Raw genomic sequence first — 27,209 nt, forward strand, 5'->3', positions numbered from 1 at the left:
AATGGGAGGTAATTTTAACTGTTATCGCCAGGCAGAGAATGGGTGATAGCGAATCAGCAGCCTGTTTTACGCCTCGCACCATTGACTGCTGCCTGGCGATAAAAGTTAAAATTACCCCAGGGAGAGGTTAGAATTTTTTTTAATGCAGAGGGTAGTTTGGATATGGAATGGCCGATCAGAAAGTGGGGCGGGGGATCTCCAGAATAGCTTTTAAAAAGGAAATGGATGAACATTTGAAAGAGAAGTTAGCCTAACATCTGTTGTGGGGAAAATGCTGGAGTTTATAACTGAACACCTCGAGAATTTTCAGTTAACCAGAGAGCCAGCATGGATTTGTGAAAGGTAGGTTGTGCCTGACAAACCTGATTGAATTTTTTGAAGAGGTGACTAAAGTAGTGGACAGGGGAATGTCAATGGATGTTATTTATATGGACTTCCAGTAGGCATTTGATGAAGTCCCACATAAGAGACTGTTAGCTAAGATAGGAGACCATGGAATGGAGGGAAAAGTACGGACTTGGTTAGGAAGTTGGCTGAGCGAAAGGCGACAGAGAGTCGGGATAATGGGTAGGTAATCACATTGGCAGGATGTGACTAGTGGAGTCCCACAGGGATCTGTCTTGGGGCCTTAATTATTCACAATATTTATTAACTACTTAGATGAAGGCATAGAAAGTCTCATATCTAAGTTTGCCGATGACACAAAGATTGGTGGCATTGTAAGCAGTGTAGATGAAAACATAAAATTACAAAGGGATACTGATAGATTAGGTGAATGGGCAAAACTGTAGCAAATGGAATTCAATGTAGACAAATGTGAGGTCATCCACTTTGGATCAAAAAAGGATAGAACATGGTACTTTCCAAATGGTAAAAAGTTAAAAACAGTGGATGTCCAAAGGGACTTAGGGCTTCAGGTATATAGATCACTGAAGTGTCATGAACAAGTGCAGAAAATAATCAATAAGGCTAATGGAATGCTGGCCTTTATATCTAGAGGACTAGAGTGCAAGGGGGCAGAAGTTATGCTGCAGCTATACAAAACTCTGGTTAGACTGCACCTGAAGTACTGAGAGCAGTTCTGGGCACTGCACCTTCGGAAGCACATATTGGCCTTGGAGACAGTGCAGCATAGGTTTACTAGAATGATACCCGGACTTCAAGGGTTAAGTTACAAGGAGAGATTACACAAATTGGGGTTGTATTCTCTGGAGTTTCGAAGGTTAAGGGGTGATCTGATCGAAGTTTATAAGATATTAAGGGGAACGGATAGGGTGGATAGAGAGAAACTATTTCCGCTGGTTGGGGATTCTAGGAGTAGGGGGCACAGTCTAAAAATTAGAGCCAGACCTGTCAGGAGCGAGATTAAAAAACATTTCTACACACAAAGGGTGGTAGAAGTTTGGAACTCTCTTCCGCAAACAGCAATTGATGCTAGCTCAATTGCTAAATTTAAATCTGAGATAGATAGCTTTTTGGCAACCAAAGGTATTAAGGGATATGGGCCAAAGGCAGGTATATGGAGTTAGATCACAGATCAGCCATGATCTTATCAAATGGCAGAGCAGGCACGAGGGGCTGAATGGCCTACTCCTGTTCCTATATTCCTAGAATGGTTTAAAAAGGGTCTGGGGAAAAGGGAAGAGGAAGAAGATGACAGCTCCTTTAGAGTTGGCGGAGGTGTGTTGGGATGTACAGCTTCCGTCTTCTCTGTGACATTCTATGATTACGCGCAGGAGTCTTAGTATTATTGAGAAATATACCACCCATTATACAGTAGTGGGATGATAGCATGATTTCCAACAGACAAAAGTATGAGTTGCTGATACAGGTATTGATGCAGAAAATGTTTTGATCTCTAATTACATACTGATTAACCCAGGAAAGAGATTGTCTCTGCACAAATACACATGGTGCTATGTGTCATTGTTAAACAAGTGTAAAAATACAGCATACCGCCTGCACTCTGCATGTTGAATGCAACACTGCATTGAACTGCCAGTTGCCGAGTGTGGAGGGAATCTTTGGTATTGGATTCACATTAGGATTAGAACAGATTCTTCTACAGTCGAGTACAAGAAAATAGATGGGTTATGTGTCTGTTAAGTGCAAGCCTTTTATTAAGCTGTTTTTTCATATGATAATTTTTTCATAAAGTGCAGTCACCCAGTGGTGTCATTGTATTACTATTGAGAGCCCGATTTGAATTTGGTTGTTTCACTGACAACCCAACACCAGAGCATTACCCCCACTCCCACCACAGAGTTGTCAAGGTGTTGGGTCTGACCATTATTTCTATATTGGTGGGTACTAGCGTAACTATATAACTTTGGGGTTGGGTAATAATGTGGCTTTAGCTGGAGGAGATTGTCAGGACCTAAGGGAAGCCCCTTCTTCCAATTCTTTTGAATTGACTGAAACAAAATCAGTTGGTGGGTTGGCCTTCGACCATTCGAAGGGTTGCCTGACTGGTGCCCATTTTGCTACCTCACTGGTATTTTTTTTCCTCTGAAAATGATGCCATATGGAAACAACTGCAAATAAATTAATGAAGACATCAAAAGCTTTCCTTTCACTAGAACAGCTCTGTTACTTTGTTTTTAAATGTTAAAACTGTTGCTGCTAATTCAAAATTCAGATTGGGTCCAATTTAGAGTTTGCCACCAATTTCCACGATTGAACTGGAACATCCAACTCAATCATTGTATACTCGCATAAGCAGTAATCAAAATGAGAGTGCAGACCATGCTTTTGTTTTATATTAATTTCAATTTGTTTTCTGTGCAGGATCAACAATGTAAATTAAAATTTAATTGCTATTATTTCTCTGTAAATGGCCAGTGTGTTAATATAGCTTACAGGATGCCTTCTGTGAACAGCATTATTTCCAGCATTCACAGATGGCGTTAAATCCAGAAACTGTAGAAAGTCAATGGACCCGATTTGATTGCAAGGTTTAGAACTTAATGCAAAGACTAAGTTTTATATTTACAACATAATTACAACCAGTGATGTTCCCCAAAGTTCCTATACAAGGCTGATAGCCAATATTGGATAGGCACAGTAGTCTAGTGGTTATGGTACTGGACTAGCAACCCAGAGGCCTCAAGTTCAAATTCAGTAAACTTGGTCACTGTGGGCGGGCACCAGAAAAAAATGATCAAAGCAAAATTGTTGCCAAAACCCAACTGGTTCAGTAATACAATTAAGGAAGGGAAACTGCCAACCTTACTTGATCAGGCCGACTCATAGCTCCAGTCCCATACCATGCGGTTGACTCATTTTTAAAAAGGTGGAAGATATTTAAGAATTTGAGCAGAAAACGTCCACAGATGTGTGTGTTTTTTTTAAGCTAACAGGTTCGAGTCAGAAGCGCTACTCCTTTGACAGTTCACCATTACAGCCCACTTCTGCATCAAATCAAGCTACAAGATTAAATAGAAAAGCACGAAGAAAGTCTGAATCTGCAGCTAACTCAAGAATATTTAACAAACTGACCACTCACCATCCTCTGCTCAAAAGATAATTCTTTGCCAAGGAGGCCCATCATGAGGTACCCCAGAGTTAAAACCATCGCACAAAATGGAACTTTGCAGCAACGTTTTAGCACTGAATCAATTCACAACAATTTTTTTTAAATGACTTACCTGGAGTGTCATTCTTCAAAACAAAGTTCAGTCTCCACCTCCGGATAGGGGGTTGCCATCTTTTCATAATGAGGGAGAGAGAAAAAAAACCTGGGGTACTGTCCCTTTAAGAAACTTGCCAGTCAGGTGATCATACTCACTCTGGGCTGCACCTTGGTTCTTTTCCTCCCATTACTGGTAGCAGATTTGATCTTCCACACCAGAAACAGAATTTGACATTTGTTGAAAACTGTCCAAATTCTTGCCCATACACCAAAAGCAAAAAACCACATATGCTGAGAATCTGAACATTTTTTTAAAAAGGGGTCTACGCCTGAAACATTAACTCCTCTGCTCTCTCAACAGATGCTGACTGACCTTGGTGTTTCCAACATTTGTTTCAAATCTTCTCCCTATGGCCTTCGAGAGGAAGGCCCTTTTAAGATTTATTAAGTTTCTCACATTTTGATTTGCAGTTTCAGTCTAAAAAATTCTCATTGTTTTTTCTGACAGCATCTCCAGTAGTTGTAATTGATTGAAGCCTTATTGATCTCCCCAGCTGCCAGCTTACACTAGCTCTTTAAAATCCGTGCGACTTTTTCAAGTGCGAAGCCTGTTTCAGACTCAGCATGAGGCCTCGGTGCAACCAAAGGAATAGTTATTCTTTGTAATGACAACTTATTTTGGAAAGCAACTGTTCAATGGAAGAATATTTTATTTACCTGTTAAATCTTATTTGGTATTCAGATTCTTGTCATACTTAAATATTTGACATCCTTTAAATAGGTTTCAATTAGATTACTAAAAATGTTAATTTATCTACAGTTGTTCATTGTATTGCACAATTTGAAACAATATCACAATTAAATGCATAGAAAATTAAAGGTTATTGTTCATTTTTTGGATTAAAAAAACCCAATGCTAATTGTGTTTCTGATATGGCATCCTGCTGTGCAAAAAATGATAAGGTTCCACTTAAATTGCACTATCACATCCTCAGGATGTCCCAAAGTGCTTTACAGTCAATTACTTAGAAAATTCTTAGAGGGCTTGACAGGGTTGATGCGGAGAGGCTGTTTCCCCTGATTGGAGAGTCTAGAACTAGGGGGCATAATCGCAGGATAAGGGGTCGGCCATTTAGGACCTAGATGAGGAAGAATTTCTTCACTCAGAGGGAGGTGAATCTTTGGAATTCTCTACCCCCGGAGGGCTGTAGATGCTGATTCATTGAATATATTCAAGACTGAGATCAATAGGTTTTTGGACTCTAAGAGAATCAAGGGATTATGGGGATCGGGCGGGAAAATGGAGTTGAGGTCGAAGATCAGCCATGATCTCATTGAATGGTGGAGCAGGCCCGAGGGGCCGCATGGCCTACTCCTGCTTCTTATGTTCTTACTTTTGAAGTGCAATGACTGTTATGTAGATAAACATAGTAGTGAATTTGTGCACAGCAAATGAATATTTAGATAATGGGACAGATTTTTCTGTAGCAGGGTATCTAACGGCATGTGCCCTTAGTTAGATTTACCCTTGCATATTTAGATTTTTTTACATGACAAGTTGCTGAAAATGCGAGCTGATAACAGCGCAGCGAGGGAAGCAGGGCATCTGGGACTTGAGTGAAGAGGGCAAGCAACTGTGTATCTCCTTAACCAGATTAAAGGATTGAGAAATAAACAGCACAAGGACTGAGAAGGAGGGTGAATTCAATGTCAAATCAGGTACAGAAAAAGAAATAAAGAAAGAGAGGGATAGAAAGATTAAATCAAGAGAGAAAAGAGACAAAGGAAAAGTAAAAATAAATTTTTTAAATCTCCAACAATTAAAACCTGAAGGAATGAGGCTGCACACTTATAATAGTTAATGTTCAGTGCCAGAGATTGATTGGTAGTAATTAATACTTATCACATTGTTAAAAGGGTACTGCCACTTGAAATGACAAGGCTTAACTTTCTGTGGCGAGTTTAGTTCGTATCTACTGCGTAAGCAACAACTTTACGACATTCAGTGCATGTCGATGGTGAGGCAAACAGTGAGATGCTATTTTCGCAAAGCTAACAGTGGAGAGGTGCATCTCCGACAGCAACTTTTGGATATTGGTATTTAACCGCGCAACTGCTCCTCGCCTGAAGTTGCTGTACCATTTACGCATAAATAACGGTGAGTGCCATTAGCCTCACTGTTATTTTGACAGCAAATTCTGGACCAATCTGTTGTGTTGAGGTGGAATATTGGCCAGGACATCGGGAGGCTCCTTCCTCTTCTTCGAATGGTGCTGCAAGATCTTCACATCCACCTAAGGCAGGTTTCAATTCGGACAACGTAGCACTCCCACATGACTGCACTGTAGTGTCAGAGGTTCACGGAATCAACGTATATGACAGATTGGAACACATAATCTCAGCTGACTCAGGGGTGAGAGAGCTACCAACTGAGCCAAACTGACAAATGAATAATGCCGCAAAATGACAAAATGCTAAATCTCTTCTAAATGGGGGAAAAACAAAGTCTATAAAGTTGGAGAAGAATGTTGCCCATTTAAAAAAAAAATTCTTTATTGTAAATTTAATTCACAGAGCTTGAAGAATGATAGAAAATGCATACTTAGAACTGTCCTTCATATGGCAGTTCTGAGCATCTTCAGGCCATATTAAATAACATGAAATCCTGGAGCAACAGATTGCTTCAAATAGAAAACGATAGTGTCATGCAAATAAGCTGTTGGACTGAAATATTGGGAGCTGCTTAAAACTTGACGGATCAAATTCTCCCCAGCCAGGAGCTGCATTGGAGGAGAGGACAGATCAGAGAATTGCCGCGATGATGGTGTAGCCCCGCCTATCTTCTAGTGAGGCTCCCTGCTGGGAGTGGAGGTCAGTGAATTAACCCTCATATTTATTGCATGGGTACAAAAGTGGACCAATATTAGACTATTTAGAATTAGCCTGTGTTGAAAGTTATTTAAAAACGAGCACAAGGATTAACATTTCTCCCATTTTGTTTTAAAATGCATGCACCATTTTCTGCAGAAGGGTGGGTGGATCAGCTCCTTGCCGACTTCTTCCTCGTTTGCAGTTTGCTCAAGTGTGCATGAAACCGGGCTCGACTCGCCGCTCTTCAGGTCTTCCTCTTTCACATAAGCATGTAACTTGCCTCCTCTGCCCTTCCTCCAATCAGCCTGGCCTAGACTAGGAACTCAATATGTTGGAAGGAGCAGGTGTTAACCCATATCCCACCACGCTATGGTCCAACACATTGACACCATGATGGATACATATTTGGCAGACATTTTATGTGCTCATTTTTAATAGTATAGCAAGACGGTAGATAGGATTGTACTTCAAAGAACTTTATGAACACGTTTCAATAAAAATATAAATATTTTAACACAGACCATGCACACAACTTTCAAAAAGACATCCTGCAATAAGCTTTAACCTTTGAAATAGAACATTTAATGTTCACAGTTGCTTAGAGCAAAGCGATAATTAATAAACCATAATATACACTCAATTATTCAAAGCAGCGACCCTGCAATGCATTCCTTATTATGAACCAATCTTTGCAATTTAAAATTAAGTTAGAATATTTTTTTCTGTAAAAGTTCTCTCGATTACAATGTCTTCAACCATTTAATAAAATGATTCCACTCCATGAAAAAAACCATGAAAAGTATAAATTGGGCTAATCTGCTTCAAAGGAACTACAAATCTTTTTTTAAAAAAAATAGCATTTAACACCTACTTGTCAAAACTGGACTTCAGGTACACTTTAGGAGAAGTTACATTTTTGTAGGGGAGATTGAGAACTTTAGATTTGGTTTATAAGTGGCTTGGCAGAACAGAACAGGTCAATATCTTGTAACAAAAATCACTAGTGGGACCGCCGAACATTTTTTTTTTAAAGCTATAAAACCTATAAAAAATAATTTTAACTAGACATTTTTTGTGAATAATACACTTGAACAATAAACTATATTGCTGCAGCTTTAAATTCTTGCTTTCATCCAATATTTTTCTCCCCTTTCCCTACAACTACTGAAGCTCATTACTTTGTGCCAGGAGTGAAGCACAGGCTATATTTCTACTGAAAATCGCACTGAGGAGAATGGGTGTGCCCGTTGCTAAAAGGGTGCACTCTCAGCCAAATGATTTCTAAACATTCATAAAAATTTATCATCCATTATGTAGCGCAAATTAATAATCATTTTAACAATGGCTGAGTCAGGAAGATTATACAATTAGCACTAGTAAAATCAGGTGATGAGCTGTAATTGAGAATACGTAACATTAAACCATTATGACTTTTGTTTCATGATTGAGGGGGATATGTCCTGGCACACAGCAAGGCTTTCAGAGACTGCTGATTAAATAAACATACATTTGGTATTTTCAAAGGGCACAAATATTACATTTGCTTAATCAAAATCGCGTTCAGATTGAATCAGGCTCTAAACTGGTCATTTGTATTATTGTTTGAGGGCAATGTCAGGCAAGTAATCAACGACCTCACTCTTTAAATTGCTTCCAACCGCGGAGAGAGTTTCCATGCTTCTGGCGCAGATCCTTGTGCACCCTGAGCATGTTGGGAAATTTGGGCATTCGCAAAGCTCGGTGCTGGCCGAATATTTACCTTGGCATTGTGAAGACAAATTGGCGCTGTTTCATGTTGGAAAATATCAAGCATGACAACACTTCACTGGCTGTTTCCTCCAACAGTATCACAAACGGCTCCAAACCAAGTACACAAGTTTGGAGCAAATGTAGATTGCTCCATGATAGCTTATTTACCTTTTGATTATAATCTCGCACATCATTCACCAAACAGATCACATTTCTGACAGGATTTAAAGACTGTTCATGTCAAACATTTACTGCACTCGACATGGCACATCTCTTTAAATTCAACCCCTCTGTCAATGGCCCTTTATCCCGTATGCTCTTTTACACTAAAATTGTCAAGCTGCACCTCACGCTTGTAATTGTGTAAATGCAGCTCAACAATCCAAGTTCCCATTAATTTGCATATTGATCAAGTTGCTGACTTTGATATTCTGATTTAGGATTTATGTGGCAATGAGGTAACAGCGCCAAGAACGTACCAAAGTACTACCTCTCCAGGTCCCTCTCAGCTGGTGGTACCTCATTGAGTAGATGGTACTTCACGATACACAACAGCAGTAGGAGTCAGATACTGAGTCATATCATGAAATCTTCCCGATCAGCAGGTTTCAAAAGGAGCATCCTCTGTCAGTCTGGACAACTAAACAGTCAGCTCCAAACAATAAATTCAAGTTTCGACTCCTGGGTCATATTGTATTAAAGATTAGCATTCTTCAACCAGGTCATCTAAACATGGTATGGAGGAGTCAGCTGTATGACTAGAATATTAAAAACCACTCTGGTTATGAAACGGGGTCCAGTCCTTGCTGAACAACAGTAACTTTACAGAATGATACAATTGCTGCCTGTCTGCTCCACGCTGGGTCCAGCATCTTGATGCCTAGAAAATCACAGTAATAATATAGTTACACAGCATTCTAAAACTGGATGCATTGTGAATATTAGTCATATCTCTAGAAGCTAGAGGAAATAGGGTTTTGGTTTATTTCACCAATTTTCTCTCCTCTCGAAGGCAGCGATTCCTTGCTGTGGTATGGATCAAAGATGCCGTTTATCCCTCCAGTACCTCACCCAATTGCCCACTTTTCACAGGTGAGCTTTGCTGAGTTTCAGCAGGCGATGTGGGGGGGGAAGCAAGGAGGCATCAAAGCTGAGCCTGATCCTGTCATCACCTGATGTCCATACACATGGATTTCCAGTGCAGATCACGGTGAGGGGTGTGAACTTTATCTGATTTCTCCTCCCTAATATAATGGTGTTAAGGCCAATTGCAGAGCTTCTACGGTCGCTCTGACAGATCAACTAATGCACTATAGACCAGAGAGTGAGCTTGGGATCTTCCAGCTACTCTCTCTGTAAACTCGTTCCTACCACCCGATGGCTCAATGTGTTTCAATGTGGCTGTAACTCATCTCAGATCTTTCTTTCACGAGAGTGATGCAAAGAACAAACTTTTAGACTTCCTTATGTTAAAAAGATAGAAGCAAAAGTAGGTCAATGTTTTTTTCACAAACTATTGGAGTGTCTGCTAGGCATGTGGCCACTTAGCTCATACATCCAAAACATTTGACTTTCCTTGTAGAAGTAGACAGCATGCATGACCCATATATTTTGTTTGCATCTAGGAAATATCTGCAGGGTCTGCAATATGGTTCCTGTTTCTGCAGGAACCCAGTCACAGGGCAGTGAGACTCTGGCTGCTGCTAATAGAATCTTAGGTTTATGTTGCGCCTTTTATGTAACAAAATGTACCAAAGTACAACCTCTCCAAGTCCCAGTGAGCCACATTGCTAAGCTTTGGGAAGATTTTGCATTGGAAGAATCCTCTATTAAAAGGTGGCTAGGAGCTATCTCGGCCAAGTGGGGAAAATGGATGTTGGTTCCAGAACTCTCTCAGGATAGACCAGGAGCATCAAATAAGGCTCCATGTAGGGTTGACCAGCATTGGAAGTATACTTATAGTCTGGGCTGGTAAGTTGCATGGTTTCTACTGGCTAAACTCCAGCAGCATCTCTACACACATTGGGGGAACCCCAAGTTTTCGCTCTTACCAGCCTGCACTCAAGTTCTCTGGGCTTAATTTAAGTGCGCCGACAGCAAGGGTGTGCACTCCATATTAGGCAGACCAAAAAGCTACTCAATGGATGAGTCAATAGTTTGATTCAGAACTTCCTAAGTCTGGTGATGAATCTCTGCTCATCCAAGCAGATCCACATAAAACCTATTGGGTGACCACAAAAAGAGAGTTGGAAACAAAGGGAGCCGTATCGAGAATATACAATTGCTAGGTTGACAATTAGTCCCTGCAGAGAGTTAAGCAATGCACTGGCTGGTGTTACATCGGCTGCACAAAGTGGGTCTCCCAAAGTCATGGGTGCTGCTCCACATGATCGTGAATGTGATGTTCCGAATTTTCTGGGGCAAAAAACAAGAAATCTGTTGCTACTGAGAGAAGAAAATGAACTAAGTGGGCAGCACTGAAGGAGAATTTGTATCCAGTGGAATGGGCAGTTATGTTATCACACAGTGTTAGGGACAGAGTCCTCAGGTAATTGATGGAAGTATCGTTGATCAAATATTTTATTACCATTGTGATAAAATGCCACAAAGTTTTAAGAACCACTTTTTCAAAAACAGAGTGTAACTGCTGTTTGGTATCTTAAGAGCATTGCCTTTTTTTTTTCAAATTATTAACTATTCCGTCAACGGTACTAAAAAAGTTAATTGAATACTAGGAGCGGAGAATCAATTCAGTTAACGGCAGCACGGTGTTGAAGGAGCTAGACCAGAGGGTTAATTGACCAATCCCATGGTCCCAGTAGGGAATCCCAAAGGATTAACAGGTTGAAGATGGGACTACAACACTCTGATGGAACACGGCTCCTCACTGCGAGCACAGGATTGGTGGGTTAGTGGAGGCGCCTTGAACCAGACCCAGGTCATTCTGATGCCAATTTGACCCAATTGGTCAATTTTGTGCCTAATTGAAACTGCAGAGTCAGCAATTGCACAGAAGAGTATATAAACAACGGCATCCATAACGACAGTACCCAATGTGTACATTGCTGTAGTATGACACAGCAGCTCAGTTTTACAATGATGAATTTTTCTACCAGGAATCAATCACCATAGCCTTAAAATCACTTAGAAGGTCTCCTTCAGTTGATGATCTACATATTGTACTCTAACTCAGGCTGGGCACAGATTCAGGGTTGTCGCTAGAATGGGGAGATTAGAAGACTTCTTTTCTCATGAAGGGTTGTTAGAACATAGAACTAAGCGTTCCGAGGTGACGATTATGTCGTTTAAAGGGGAATTGGATAAATATTTGAATAGGAAGGGTGAAGAAAAACGGGGAGATGGCAAGGAAACAGGATCAGAGCAGGAGGATGAAGAGCTGGCACTGATCCAGGTCGAATGGGCCAAATAGCCTCCTTTTATACTGGCAATTCTACAGGGGTAAACATCCACAGGGATTGTCCTGATCGCCCACCGTAACTTTCGCTGAAGACCTGCGGACACACCATTTTCCCCGGGGTTTCCACAGCGCTTCATCCAAAGTTACGGCAGATGGGCAGGAGAAACTCGTGGAAATACACCGTCTACGAGTCCAACTACGGAAGACTACATAATGTAAATGGCCACGGTCAGGAGAAACAGGTGGTGGTGGACGGCTATCATATCATACAACATTCAGGAGGAATGCACAGCAGAAATTGTAGTGTAAAATCAGTCACTGCCGGACTTAAATAAAGTATCAAATTCAGATGTGTGTGCTTTGGAGCCATCTAGTGAAAATGTCAGCAAACTACAGCATAGCATTGAGCTACTTAAAAATTCATGGAACCTTTCATCCAAAGGGAGTTGTTTTAAGTTCAAAAGAATAGCCAGAATATTTGTGAGATGTAGGATCAATAGAACAGTCTGAGCACATTCAGAGAAATGGCAAAACAGCACGCTGTGCGATGGCGCAAAAACCTCTTCTTTCAAACGAAGTAATAACTAGCTTACCTCTTGGTGGGATTTGGCGCCAGTCTAATTCGCTTCGCTGCTGCCCCTTCATTCCCAGGATGACTGTTCGCGCCTGTGTCCTTCTTCCCGTGTTCATCAACATTCTGTCAGGAAATTTAAAAAAGGAAAACACTTAACGCACAGGAGTTTTAACACTGTGCTGCCTGCAGTATCCGGTTACTTACGAGCTTCCTTCAGTGACAATAGATGATCTCAAAGAGCCATCCCTTGGAAGTGGCAGCTTTTAGTGTCCTTCATTTCTAGAAATAAATTCTTACCAAACTCCTCTTGCTTCCACTTTTAGGGGTAGTCGAAAAGGTTTTCATTGGTGTTGCTTTTTCGACCGACCGTAGGGGCCTCCTCGCCAGATTATCCTTCCTCTGGGTGACCACAGACCGGGATCTCAACTGTCTGTGACATTACAAGTAAAAAGGTTCAGTCAGTAATATGTTGCATCTCTTCTGCATGATGTATACCACCAGAACCTAGAAGAGAACATTTTAAGCTGCACATTTCAGGAAGGTTGCCACCACATTTGGTTTAGACGTTATTCTCAGGTCATTGACCTTCAATTTGGAAGGTCAAAACTCAAATCCAACTCACTAGGAGATAGAAAGGTCTGAAATAAAAACAAAAAGTGCTGGAAGTACTCAGCAAGTGAGGCAGCGTCTGTGGAGAAAGAAACAGTTAACGTTTCAGGTCAAGGACCTTTCGCCAGAACTGGAAGAAGGTCTCAGATGTTGATTTAGGGTCCGAGCAAAACCTTCCTGAATTTGACTCCTAATTTGGGAGTCTGTTCTGAAAGCCAGTGAGACTGTCATATAACGGCCATTATCCCCTCGCGAACTGCAGAGGATTGCCATCCCAACCGAGGGTCTCAAGGCTGGTTGCCAGCATCCTTCAGTGCAGCAATCAAGGAGTTCTACATTGTCTATCGGACGAGATACTGAACTGAAGCCCCATATACCTGTTCAGGTGGATGTTAAAAAAAAAACCCATGGCACATTTTGCTTTTGAAGACAAGAAGCAGGGAGTTCTCCCAGTGTCCTGGCCGACATTCATCGCTCAAACCAAGACAGCTGAACAGATTATCTGGTCATTCAAATCATTGCTGTTTGTGGGACCTTTCTGTGGGCAAATTGGCTGCATTTGCCTACAAAATACTGATTGCAACTCAATCGTTGGCTGTGAAGAGCTCTGGGTATCCTACAGTCATAAAAAGCTCGACAAAAATGCAACTATTTTCTTCCTTAAAGTCAGGTACCACAGGTTTTGTGCCTGTAACTGCAGTGTCCTGTGAAGTTGATCTAGAACTGCATAGACATTGGGGTAAATTTTAACACCCAAAACCGGGGGGGTTGGAGGCGGACGGGGAGTAAAAATACTTGGTTTTCAGAGTGGGACCGCATCCCGGCAACCAACACCCCTGCTTCTGGGTCTAACCCAGGCAGGTTTGGAGAACAGACACCAGGAAGTCCCACCCCCCACGTAAATCCAGCGGGCCGATACATAAAAGGTAAATGGGTAAATGTACCTCATTGAGATACTTGAGGTACTTAGTATTGTGTGTATTGGAAAATTTTAATGAATTTAACCTTACCTGTTCGGGTTTCCCATCACTTCCCATTCACGTCAAGTGATAGCAGAAAGCGGGGGGGGGGGGATGTGGGGGGAGAGGGCCGGATCCATGAGGTGAGTGTCTTTATTGCACTGCTTATGGGCCTGGAGGAGCAGGAGTGCTTCATCCAGGCCCATCAAGCTCACCTGGCTGATAGGACCCCTGCGATCAGCCAACTCCTCTCCCCCACCCCCGATGGTAGACCCCACCCATCTCTGGCTCTTCACCCGACCTCTGCTCTCTTCATCAGCCCCCCGCTCCGATCTTCTCCCTCCCCCCCCACCCCGATCTTCTCCCCAGCCTATGACCCCTCCCTCCCTCTGGTCCCAGGCCTTCCTGGCCGACAGCCAGCCAGCCTGTCAATCAGGCCCGCCTTCTTACCTTCACTTACCTTCCAGATTTTGCACCTGGAAATCATCCCCCCGCCTCCTCTCTCCCCCCCAGCTCCATTCCAGGCTCTCAGTTAAAATTTACCCCATTGTGTCCATGATTCAAACATGGGTTACACAAGCTGATCAGAACACCACCAGCAAGGCACATATTTTGAAGTTTTAAAGTGATGGGTCAGTGGAAGAAAGTGCATTGGTGCTCACCTCCCACCAGTCAAGCTCTTGATCTCAGCTGTGGAGAAACAAGAAACTGAGAGTAGGTGCCTCCTTACACAGATGGAGTGAAAAACAACATCGGCCATGAGAAATAGGAGCAGGAGTAGGCTATACGGCCCCTCAAGCCTGGGTTCCACCAGGACCACTCGGCTCCAGACCTCATTACAGCCTTGGTCCAAACATGGACAAAAGAGCTGAATTCCAGAGGCGAGGTGAGAGTGACTGCCCTCGACATCAAGGCAGCATTTGACCGAGTGTGGCACCAAGGAGCCCTGGTAAAATTGAAGTCAATGGGAATCAGGGGGAAAACTCTCCAGTGGCTGGAGTTATACCTAGCACAAAGGAAGATGGTAGTGATTGTTGGAGGCCAATCATCTCAGCCCCAGGACATTGCTGCAGGAGTTCCTCAAGGCAGTGTCCTCGGCCCAACCATCTTCAGCTGCTTCATCAATGACCTTCCCTCCATCATAAGGTCAGAAATGGGGATGTTCGCTGATGATTGCACAGTGTTCAGTTCCATTCGCAACCCCTCAGATAATGAAGCAGTCCGAGCCCGCATGCAGCAAGACATGGACAACATCCAGGCTTGGGCTCATAAGTGGCAAGTAACATTCGCGCCAGATAAGTGCCAGGCAATGACCATCTCCAACAAGAGACAGTCTAACCACCTCCCCTTGACATTCAACGGCATTACCATCGCCAAATCCCCCACCATCAACATCCTGGGGGTCACCATTGACCAGAAACTTAACTGGACCAGCCATATAAATACTGTGGCTGCGAGAGCAGGTCAGAGGCTGGGTATTCTACAGCGAGTGACTCACCTCCTGACTCCCCAAAGCCTTTCCACCATCTACAAGGCACAAGTCAGGAGTGTGATGGAATACTCTCCACTTGCTTGGATGAGTGCAGCTCCAACAACACTCAAGAAGCTCGACACCATCCAAGATAAAGCAGCCTACTTGATTGGCACCCCATCCACCACCCTTAACATTCACTCCCTTCACCACCGGCACACTGTGGCTGCAGTGTGTACCATCCACAGGACGCACTGCAGCAACTCGCCAAGGCTTCTTCGACAGCACCTCCCAAACCCGCGACCTCTACCACCTAGAAGGACAAGAGCAGCAGGCACATGGGAACAACACCAACTGCACGTTCCCCTCCAAGTCACACACCATCCCGACTTGGAAATATATCGCCATTCCTTCATCGTCGCTGGGTCAAAATCCTGGAACTCCCTTCCTAACAGCATTGTGGGAGAACCGTCACCACACGGACTGCAGCGGTTCAAGAAGGCGGCTCACCACCACCTTCTCAAGGGCAATTAGGGATGGGCAATAAAATGCTGGCCTTGCCAGCGACGCCCACATCCCATGACCGAATAAAAAAAAAAAGCCTTCTCTGCCATTCAATAAGATCATGGCTGATCTTCTACCTCAACTCCACTTACCCGCCCTATCACCATACCCTTGATTCCCTTCTTGCCCACTTTAGCAGCTGGATCAGGAACAGCAACGGTTGACATCTAGCACTGGGTTCCCCACTTCTATCCTAGTTTGAAGAATTAGGCACTGCCAGGAGCTCCAGGTGGTCTGGGTATAATTTAAAATATTGCTTTATACAGCACTGATCTTGATTGTCTTGTTAGTAATTGTCATGTTGAGTTTAAGTGTTACTGCACTGAGCTATAACAATGTCATACTAAGTTTGGAATGTTTCTGTCAAATGCCCTTAAAGTTGTAACAGCTTCATCTACCGGGTAGAAAGGTACAGTGTTCTTGAACAAATGTCCATTAAGTAACATGCAAACAAGATTTAAGATTAATCGTTGATGGATTAGTTTATTGTAGATGCTTTAGGGTTAGAAGAATTTCTTCTACTCACCTTTGAATGGCTTGCCAATAAGATTTGACTCCGAGTCACTAGATTATGTAATGTGCAACGCCACGGCCAAGTTTGTAATATCCTGGCAAATAGTTTGAGGGATATGCAAATGGGTGAAAGAACTGACATTCAAAGCAAACGATTGCCAGGGGCAGCCAATTTGTATAGGTATTGACCATTAGGATTAACAGACTACCTAATGATTTGCTTTTCGAGCTGGTTTGGTTAACTTAACTATTGTAAGTGCAGTGCGATAGATCAAGAAACAAAAAATGACTACAATGTCAGCACAGGAGACGTTTTGCACCATTTGAATAGTCTCCATCAGTGGGAGGATGTAAGGTTAGTGGGATCCATATCACTGATATAGTCCTTCTCCTCTCTCAGGCTTTCCTTTGCGCTTCCAACCACAACAATTAAGTCACTCTCTCTTACACCCTTGTTCAGTCACTGCATGCACCGTGGAAACTGATCAATGAGGCTCAGAATCTGTAATTATATATTGGCATCAAAACCTGCAACACTGCGAAGTCCAAAATTATCCCAAAGCTTTTTGCCGATGGTAATGAAAGGAAAATAACAAAGCAATTCGTTGTTCAAGTTCCAAAGTACAAACCAGGACTTGGAGCTTGTTCAGCAAAAAGTTAATTAATTCCTTGCCTCTTCTGCCCTACGCCTAAGGTACAACTTATTATTTTGATTGCTTAATTTTCTGTTGTTCAAGTGATCATTTTAAGTTAGACAATTTTTTAAGTTGTCCTACTTACCATGGATATAATTTTTAAAAAAAAACATTCTTCCAGTTCTCAGCTCAGACTTCAAAGAAAGATATGCATTTATATAGCAAATTCCATATTCTCAGGACATCACAAACTGCTTTGCAGCCAATAAATTACTTCAAAAATTACTTTTGAAGTTCAGTCACTATTGTCCTGTAGGCAAATGCAGCAGTCAGCTTGTGCACAGCAAGGTCCCACCAACAGCAAATTAGACAAATGACTAGTTAATCTGTTTTGGTGGTGATGGTTGAGGGACGAATCGTGAGGTCACCAGGAGCACGCCACTGCTTTTCTTTAAATATAAGTGTCATGGGATCTTTTGCGTCCACCTGAACAGATAGGCAGGCCCTCGGTTTAACATCTCATCCAATAGACGGTACCTCTGACAGCAGCACTCCCTCAGTACAGCACTGGAGGATCAGCCTAGATTGTGTGCTCAAGTCCTGGAGTGGGAAGAGCTCTGAGGCAAGAGTGCTACCACTGAGTCAAGGTGACACTCAAAGATAACAAGTATGACTAACATCAATCCAATACTTAAGCTCTGCTTCTTTACTTGTTTCTTTTGCAGGAAAAATTCTTGGGTTGACTTGATTTTATTGCAATACAGGAGATTCAGTACCAGCTTTAAGGGTGCGGTGGTGTAGTGGTTATGTTACTGGACTAGTAATCCAGAGGCTATAAATTCAAATCCCACCATGGCAGTTTGAGACTTTGAATTCAGTTTTTAAAAATTGTGGAAGTAAAAAGCTGGCATCAGTAAAAGTGACCATGAAGCTGTCAGATTGTCGTAAAAGCCCAACTGGTTCACTAATGCCCTTTAAGGAAGGAAGCCTGCTGTCCTTACCCGGTCTGGGCCTATATGTGATTCCAGTCCCACATCAATGCGGTTGACTCTTAACTGCCCTCTGAAGTGGCCCAGCAAGCCTCTCAGTTGTATCAAACTGCCACAAAGAATAACAAGAACCACACTGACGACAGCCGTTCAAGATGAAGGCCCTCCAACATCTTCACAGAAGGAACGGTATTCATATTCCACGGTGGTATCATTACACCAATATCTGGATTATTGGTTCCAGCCTCTGATAGAGAGGCCCCACTGATATGAGTGTCTTTGGCCCAAAACTAAAACTCTGTCTTTTCTTGCACATAAGCAGAAGAAAGTACAAAGCGAGTACTTTCAAGTGGAGGGAACTAAAAGGGATCATGGAATGCAACAAAGAAAGGGTTTGGCTCATGGTGCCAAATGAAAATTATTTAGACTGATTCAATGCCCTGAAAGATTACTCAAATTGCAGAGAACAAATGAAGAATCAACCTCATCTCCAAAGTGGATCATGGCAGCTCCTTTTCCAGAGGGGAACTCTAAACAGCTATTTTTTAAATGCAATACAAGTCTTGGGGTTCAAGTAACTGAAGATGATGCACCTCTTTTCATGACCAATGAGCCCCCTCTTGGCCATGTTTTGCCTTCCTTCAATAACAAACACCCATCCCCCTCATTTAGTCTTCAAAAATGTGACCCCGGTCCACAAAGAGGAAGAGGTTATGGAAAAGAATGAAGGGTTAAATCCAACGTCACAGAAAATAAAGCAGGTCATAGTGCACTTCATGGCGGAAGAGCCACTCTGAGTGCTGTAAGTGGTCTTATCATAAATACAGAGGGAAGATCACTGCTTCACCAACTTTTCAGCTAGAAGACATACCAGTCTCTGAATTTTCCACTTGGCTAGTCTACAAGCGCTTCACACAATGAATTCCTTTTGGAGTAGCGCGACGACAATGTAGGGAAATGTGGCAGCCATTTTGCAGAAGTAACAGCTTACAATCAGCAACAAGATGAATGACAAGCTAATCTTTCTTTGATGGTGTTGTGTGAGGGAGGAACGTGGGCCTGGATAGCTTCTTACTCATCTTCGATTAATGTCATGGGATCTTTAACACCAATGTGAATCACCAAAACAGACAGGTTTGGCTTCAGTTTAACATCTGATCTGATGCACAGCACTCCTGACAATGCAACACCTTTTCAGTACTACAATGGAGAAGCAGCCTAGAACACGAGTTTGAGCTCCTGGTACGAGGCTGAAACTCACATTCTGGTGATCCAAAGATGAGTACTACCAACTGAGCCAAGCGGACAATGACCCAGAGAAGAGTAGTACCAACTGAGCCAAGCTGACACACAGCTTGTATTTTAGAATGAATAAATAATGTTTAAGGCAAATATATGGGCCCAGAATTTACTCCAAAAATAACTGAGAGCCAAACAGCGCTCACCGTTATTTCAGGGCAAATGGAACAACAACTTCCAGTGAATGCACATGTGCAGCTGAAAGCGGAAATCTGGAAATTGCTCTGCGAGATCCCCTGCTGGTTTGAAAGCTGTGCAGGAAGGCGATCTCGCTGGTGAAACGAATGGACAAACGCGAAGTCGATGCACTGCCCAGCTGGAAACAGACTAATCTACACAGTAAAAGGTACGCTGTTTTTTTTTAGGTCTTAACTATCTTTTAACAGCGTGGTAAGTCTTAATGACAGCCAAACAACCTCTCTGGCACTGAAAATTAACTTTTAAAAATGTGGAGTCTCATTCCTTCCAATTTTAATTGTTGTTGAGATTTAAAAATTTTTAAACTTTTTATTTCTGTCTCTTATCTGTCTTTTAATTCAATATTTCTTGGCCTCTCTTTATTTCACTTTATCTAACTGATTTTACATTGAATTTACTATTGTAGCTTTCAATTCCTGGTTCTGACTCTGCACGGCCGGTCAAGGATGCTTCAATCAGATTGGTTGAGGGGACAGAGAGATCCTTTCCCTGTTCACACAGCTCACAGATGCCCAGGATAGGTCGCTGCACTTTTTGCAGCTCACCATTAGAGGAAGTTCCAGCACTAAAGCCCGTGGATTGTTTGTGGGCAAGTTTAAATTTAATGAGTGTCGGGTGCCGTTTGTACTCCACTCAGAGCAAACTCCGAGTCATAAACTTTATAATGTAGTTACAAATGGCAAAAATTACTCGGAAAATGTAATGACCAGTATTCTGATGAATGAAATGTTGTGGTAACACTGTCAGCAAAGCCCACTTCGCCAATCACTGGAGGATTAGTAGAAAACCTTTAACAACCATTACAAGTTCAGGTTAAACATTAAGTTGGGAAACAAAACATTTTAATCTTATTAGCCAAAATGTGGCAGTGTTTAAAAAGAAATGAACGTGTGTGTGAGAGATACAGGGGAGGTCACCTACAAATAAAGCCATAAATCCCACACTCCCGAGGGAGGGTCACACTGGAAGGGAGCACAGATTGGAGAATCAGCATTCCAGTCTCACAGCCTGTCCTATAACTGCACACCCTTTGAGTGCTGGATGGGTGAATTTATTCAATAGCTTCTACATTTTAAAGCCTTAAAGGGAAAGGAATTCAAAATGATTTCCCCTATAGATATTATAATCTTGCACATGGAATAGAAAAAAAGACTTACATTTATATAGCGCCTTTCACGACCTCAGGCAGTCCCAAAGCGCTTTACAGCCAACATAGGACTTTTGAAGTGTAGTCACTGTTGTAATGTAGGAAATGCGACAGCCAATTTGTGCACAGCAAGGTCCCACAAACAGCAATGAAATAATAACCAGATACTCTTTCTTTTTTATGATGTTGTTTGAGGGATAAAGATTGGCTGGGGCACCAGGGAGAATTCCCCTGCCCTTCTTCAAAATAGTGCCACGAGATCTTTTACGTCCACCTGAGAGGGCAGATGGGCCCTCGGTTTAACGTCTCATCCGAAAGGTGGCACCTCCGACAGTGCAGTATTCCCTCAGTACTGTGAGGAAGTAAACTAACAAAGAAAGACTTGCATTACTGCAGCACCTTTCATGTTGGTCCAATTAAAAGGTATCACATTACATGCTTTTTGTGTGTGCAGCCGTAATTTAAATGAAATATTCTGCAGCTATTCAAGATGCTAATGACATTTATCCTTAATTAAACAATTTAATACTGCGCATAACTTTATCTAATTATACATTGCTGAACAAAAAGAGAAACTAATCTGGCGCTCCAGACGTTAAAAACATTTGTACCACAGAGCAAGGCAGTATTAAAATAAAAAATGAATTAACTGTAACTGTTCTGGGCTTTTATGTAAAAATTTACTTTTAACACTTTCAAGGTCTTGGTAACTGTGGCCAACAGATGCTTTGACAATATTGTCTTTAACAGGGCAAGTAAAGAGAAACTTTTAACAAGATGCTCTCACTGTCGCAGCCAATCTGCTGTTCTACGTCCTGCAGTGTGCATTTTATAGCAGGCCTCTTTCAGGTGGAAGGGTTATGCTGAGTTACCGTCTGAAACACATTCTACTTAGGGTTCAAACTGTGACCACTGCCAGCACAGATACAGCAGGGGCGACCTCAGTAATGACCAGTGCACAGCCGCCACGAAGGTGGTCAGTGCCAGCTGATTAAACTTTTAACAACATCCCCTGTGCGATAAAGGGCAAAATGACAACTTTTCCCCATCGTCAAGGTGTCTGTATAATAAACTAATTAGTAAACCACACAGTCTGTGGAGCTTTTAATGAGCACTATCGGCTGACTTCTGTAATAATAACCCACGTCTGGCCCCTTTTGGGATTCAATTAAGGGAAAGACTGTCATACGCTCGGTCTGGCTGATCAATGAATCCATTCCGACCTTTTGTCGGGAGTTCTCCACAAGGTCAGTGGCAGCAGCAAGGACAGCCAGCTTGGCAAAGAGACCTACCCAATGGCAGCAGACAGGCACCGGTACCAGTCATTGATGTCCCCCTGGTCATTCGACATCACGAGAAGCTTCTCCTCAGGAAAGGTTAGCTAAAAGACGACAGATTTAAAAAGGGACAGATTAGATTTCATTTCTAGCACTTCTGGCATTTCAAAGCAGCCTTTTGAACTTTTACACAGAACGCGACTGAAATTATGTTGGTCAATAGTGCGTAAGTCCTTCAATTTATTCTTTCTGTAGATCTTTCACCATGAAATATTCAAAACCATTTAAGAATGCAATAGCACATTATCATCAATAACCATCATTGACATGTTAAACGTGCACCAAAGATTAGTCCCGTCAAATAAAATCATTGATCTGGCCAAAGACAACAGCATTTCTCCACTGCAACAATATAAAAGGCAGCTTTGCACCTTATGAGGCGGGACTAAGAAGTGAATAAACACTAACGGCACAATATTTACTTTTCAACTAAATGTCTGGATTTCTTAGCCACATCCTTCATTATGGAACAAGACATCATATTTGAATGGTTGTAAGGAGTTTGCCACTTAAAAAAATATATATATTTTGCTGTAAAATACTTTCCCAACACAGAATTCAAAATGAATAAAGATTTCAAATGTGCTGTCATCAAATGTATTATCTAATTATGAAGTTCACTGAACAGGCCAAGTGAAACTGTTGATAATATTAGTTCCTTGCCTTCTGGGAATACTTAAGATTTATGCACAAATAGATCCAGCGTCTGTGGAAACACAGTAATTAAGAATTTGTCAAGGAAATTTGACTCTCTGGGGCAGAAATTACATTGTAACACAAGAACAGCAGTGCACCAGCATTTGTACTGGGCATAATTCAAGTTGATTATTTATACATCAAAAGCAGTCCGCAGTGGGCTGCAATATAACATGAAAGCGCAAGCACATTACAGATTGCAGAGTCTACTGAATTCTCTTTCAAATCTGCGTGTGAAAGTGGAAGATATTTTCATGAAGCATTTCATTTTGCATATAAATTGGAGCGTAGTTTGTGCCTCTGAATTTACTGCTGTCAAATTTAATTTCTCTTTAATTCTTCAAGCTAAGATGCGAGTGGCTCACAGTGCTGACTGAAATTTGCAATGCTTACAGGTAGCATCCAGATTGATAATCTGCTTTCGTGAGAGAAAAAAAATGAACATTGATATTATTGCACTATTACCCTATATGAATTTTGCTTCACAGGATAATAGGATGATAAAATGCCAGCAGAGTTATTAGAGAAAGCCAACTACTTAAATAAAGTGGTTGACAGAATTGGCAGAGACAGACTTGAACACCTAACTAGCTCAAAACGTTTAAGCATCCCTGCTCTCCCCCACCCCACCATATAAATTTTTAAGTCAATAAAATTATCCATTTCATTTGTAACTCAATGCTACCTACACTTCTGATTTTATCTATTAAAATTAAATTACTATGCATTGCTTTATGAATGAAATGGCTGATAATGAAAGTGTGTGTGTATATATATATATATATATATATACACACACACACAGAATTAATACAGCTAATTAATACCCTGATTTTATTGAACTTTATATTTTGTAGCACTTGACACTCATCTTATAATGGAACAAAAATTCAAGTATTGTTTAAAATATCACATCACTTTGTTTAAGTACCATTTTTTGAAGGGTGGTTGTACTGACCACTAAGATTTCTGTAAAATGGCTGGTGAGAAAGTCAAAAGAAAAATAATATTAATATGGCCTACAAAGTCAACAAAACAGACAGACTCGATTCAGCTTATGCAAAAGATGACGCTTACATGGGAACAAGCGTTCACAGCTATGAACTAAATTCTTGAGCAAAACATTTTCATAGGCGGTATATTAAAACCTGACGTTGAAGTCCATGAAGATAAATCAATCTTATCAATGACTGGGACAATTCAGCATTAAGTGTGCATTTTAAAATGAAGACTTACACTAATAAGCCCTCCCTGGCTCTTGGTGTGCCCAAAGACTTTCTCTACAGTGCCCTCAATCAAAGGGTATGCCTTCTGCCAGGCAAACTTGTCGGAATGCACAGGGTGAAGTGGATGGCATGGTTTGGCCATCAGGAGAATATCCGAAAACAGAAAGAACATTTTGTGTTTCAATTCCTCGCCCTTCGATGGCACAGTAGTCAGCCAGCCTTCTCGAATATATTTCCTTCCTATGTTAACAGAGAAGAGGAAAGTTGTTAAAAAAGAAATTTGTAATAAGTATGGAAAGTATAAAGGAGTTTGAGCTTTCTCTCTGTAGCTTCTCTTGAGAGTACAGGAGTTGCACTACTAGCAGATTTTTCTAGTTAAAAAAAATCCAAAGTCAAAAATGAAAGGGAAAATTCTCATCAATCGACATAGTTGATCTCATTGGTTCACTTTTAACTATTGTTAACCATTATCAGTCCACGAGCAGCTTAAATTTCTCTGGAACAGCAAAGGTATGTATTTTGTTTAGGCCTTTAAGAAAAAAAATAGCACATTATTTGATTCTGTAATTGTGCCAAAAGATCTGCAGAGTGAGTTGACGCCCCCCCCCCCCCATAAATAAAGAACGAATTTGTATTTATATAGCACCTTTCACTACCTCAGGACATCCCAAAGCACTTTACAGCCAATTAAGTACATTTGAAGTGTAGTCATTGTTGTAATGTAGGAAATGCGGCCGCCAATTTGCGCACAGCAAGGTTCCACAAACAGCAGTGTGATAATGACCAGATAATGTTTTTTTTAAGGTGATGTGGATTGAGAGATAAATATTGCCCAGGACACCAGGGAGAACTTCCTTGTTCTTCTTCAAAAGAGTGGCTTGGGATCTTTTACGTCCACCCGAGAGGGCAGACTGGGCCTCTGTTAAACGTCTCATCCGAAAGACTGCACCTCTGGCAGTGCAGCTGTCCCTTAGTACTGTACTGGAGTGTCAGCCTAGATTATGTGTTTAAGTCTCTGGAGTGGGACTTGAACCCACAACCTTCTGAGTCAAGGCTAACACCAATGTCAGTGTTTGATTTACAACTCTTGCAGGTCAATACAAGGGATAATCCTGTACTCCCAGAAGGGAACACATGCTTAAAAGGGAGTGAGGATCAGAGATATGGCTACAACACTGTAGCGTCCATTCTCCGATCTGCGGCATCCACTGAGTGCTGCTCCCTGATGGAGAACCGGATCACAAAATTAGCCCTTTAATTGTTAGTGAAAGGTTACTGTGTAGCCCAAGGACACCAACATTGTGTGACCGTCGTTCTGTTCAAGCATTCATACCCCCAATGAAGTTCACTGCGAATATCTACGGCTGGCATCAGCTAAGCGCAACAGACATCAAAATCATGTTGACGTGGACTGAAAGATTTGTGTTTAAGCACAGGGAGAAGCTGAAGAGCAAACCGAATCTCAGTGAATATAAAGGTTGCACATAAATTACACTGTAAGTTGCTTCCCCCTTAAGACCGTTAACATTAAATATTCACATACCCATTTTGTAAAACCTTAAAGGCAAAAACTGGCTTGTGAGCTCCGAAGAATGGACTTAAAATAGTTTGCAAATATTTAAAGCCAAACTAAAACAAGAGGAAAATGTGCTACTTTTCACAAATACCCATTCTTGAATCAGGTCAACAAAATGCAATAAAAAACAATATTCCAAAAAGTGATCCAGAAAATTATGAACATTTCTGAACCTAATAGTGGCCTTTAGTAACTATTTCATAGCTAATAAATGAACATTTACAAGCTGCAAGCTTTTAGTCAAAATCACTTCAAATAAGTGTTAAAACGAATTACTTTTGGGTCTGGATGCAATCGAAACACAGATGCTCATTATCACAGATTTATTCCATACTCAGTGAGCCGTGAACCTGTCCACTATTGTCCTCCCTGGTACTTTAAGCAGGACTTTGAAAAGAGAAAGTTCAAAGAGCAAGACTTTCATGCTACCCTTTCCATGTCAAACACTTTCAACTTATGGTTTCAAAGTGAAACACAGCAGCTGTTCAAAGGGCTGTAGGTTTGCAGGGGGCAAGGATGGAGCAAAAGGTTGCACTACAAAGTCTAGAACTTCCCAGCTGTAATATCTTACACAAAAGGTAAAACCTGTTTTAAAAAAAAACATACTGAATTGCTGTCACGTATAAAATACCTGCCTTCGCCAAAAATTATCCATATTCAGAGGGGGGGGGGGGGGGGGGGGTGAGGGTGAAAAAGATCCGATAGCTTCTGTTTAACAAAATAAATAGTCGTCTCTTAATATTAAACCAAATGAGAAGATTGAAATTGAAAAATCCCAAAGAAGTTGGGCAAGAATACTTAAGAAGTCCCTACCAACATCTAAAAAAACTTGCCTTCTACACGTCGGGTATTCATCTTTCTCTCACTCTCTCTCTAGCCTTTTTATCTGTCTGCCCACAAGATTTGGAGCACCATTAATTGGTCCTCAGGGAGGTTGACAGGCCTCGGCTTTCATGACGAGGCTCTTTGTGCTATTACACATGTGGGCATCTCAGGAGATAAACAAAAGGAGAAGAAAAAAAAAAGAGTGGAAAAAAGGCCAAAACTGTGCCTTCAATAATCTAGGCCCAAAGCCTTCAGTATTCACCAGAAATTCTTTTAAACACAGACCGTTTTGTGTTACGCCACCTCATTAAGGTTCCTAGTCACTTCGGATCAGCTTCTTCCACATTTCTGCAACACTCAAGATGATTCCAAAGAAAAATAAAAAGGAATTGCTGATCACAAGAACTAACCTGGAGCCAACACCTTGCTCCTTTGTCCTTTCAACAGTTTCTGTACTCTTAGCATCTGCAAGTAATTTTCATGCCTCCGAGCCTGGTCTTGAACGTGCTGAGAAACCTCGGAAACTGCTTTTACTGCACCTGACGTTCGGAAAAAGCAGTATAGGCATTTAAAACAAAGAGACAAAATTTGTTTTAAGAAAATAAAAGATGCCATTTGCTTTATCTTGGTAAGAACGTTAACTAAGCATGGAGTTTGATCGCCACCCTTACACAAACAGTACAACGTTACTGCGTAGCTGTCGAGACTTGGGTCTTCCCAATGCTTGTCTGGAGATTGAAGGAGTGATTCTGCGTTCCAGCGCTCCCGGCGGGGAGCAGCGCTCGCAGGAGAGCAAAAGTTGGGAAATCACAAGCACGGACCACTATTTCCCCCAAGATGCACTCCCTCCGAGCACTGGAGCATTGGGTCATCACTTAACTCAAAAATATTACATAAAAACCCACTGATTAGGTGGGTGATA

At 41.7% G+C, this 27,209-nt stretch overlaps 2 protein-coding genes across 3 annotated transcripts in view; one reads left to right on the forward strand and one right to left on the reverse strand.

Moving 5' to 3' along the window:
- The window catches only part of LOC137341821 (serine/threonine-protein kinase 33-like), a 102,243-nt gene extending 97,809 nt beyond the window's left edge, over nucleotides 1-4,434 (forward strand). The window contains exon 12 of the mRNA XM_068005326.1: nucleotides 3,353-4,434. Coding sequence (XP_067861427.1) covers nucleotides 3,353-3,526 — 174 coding nt within the window. The 3' untranslated portion in view covers nucleotides 3,527-4,434. The remainder of the gene's footprint in view (nucleotides 1-3,352) is intronic.
- Nucleotides 4,435-6,208: 1,774 nt separating this feature from the next.
- The window catches only part of arhgef39 (Rho guanine nucleotide exchange factor (GEF) 39), a 60,302-nt gene continuing 39,301 nt past the window's right edge, over nucleotides 6,209-27,209 (reverse strand). For both annotated transcript variants that reach the window (XM_068005328.1, XM_068005327.1), the window contains exons 7-12: nucleotides 26,698-26,826; nucleotides 23,897-24,126; nucleotides 21,920-22,008; nucleotides 12,541-12,673; nucleotides 12,263-12,366; nucleotides 6,209-9,131 (exon numbers count right to left, since the gene is read on the reverse strand). In XM_068005328.1, the coding sequence (XP_067861429.1) occupies nucleotides 9,074-9,131; nucleotides 12,263-12,366; nucleotides 12,541-12,673; nucleotides 21,920-22,008; nucleotides 23,897-24,126; nucleotides 26,698-26,826 (743 nt within the window). In that variant the 3' untranslated portion in view covers nucleotides 6,209-9,073. The remainder of the gene's footprint in view (nucleotides 9,132-12,262; nucleotides 12,367-12,540; nucleotides 12,674-21,919; nucleotides 22,009-23,896; nucleotides 24,127-26,697; nucleotides 26,827-27,209) is intronic.

This window comes from Heptranchias perlo, chromosome 24, assembly GCF_035084215.1.
Source record: "Heptranchias perlo isolate sHepPer1 chromosome 24, sHepPer1.hap1, whole genome shotgun sequence".
In the NCBI taxonomy this organism is placed as follows: domain Eukaryota; kingdom Metazoa; phylum Chordata; class Chondrichthyes; order Hexanchiformes; family Hexanchidae; genus Heptranchias; species Heptranchias perlo.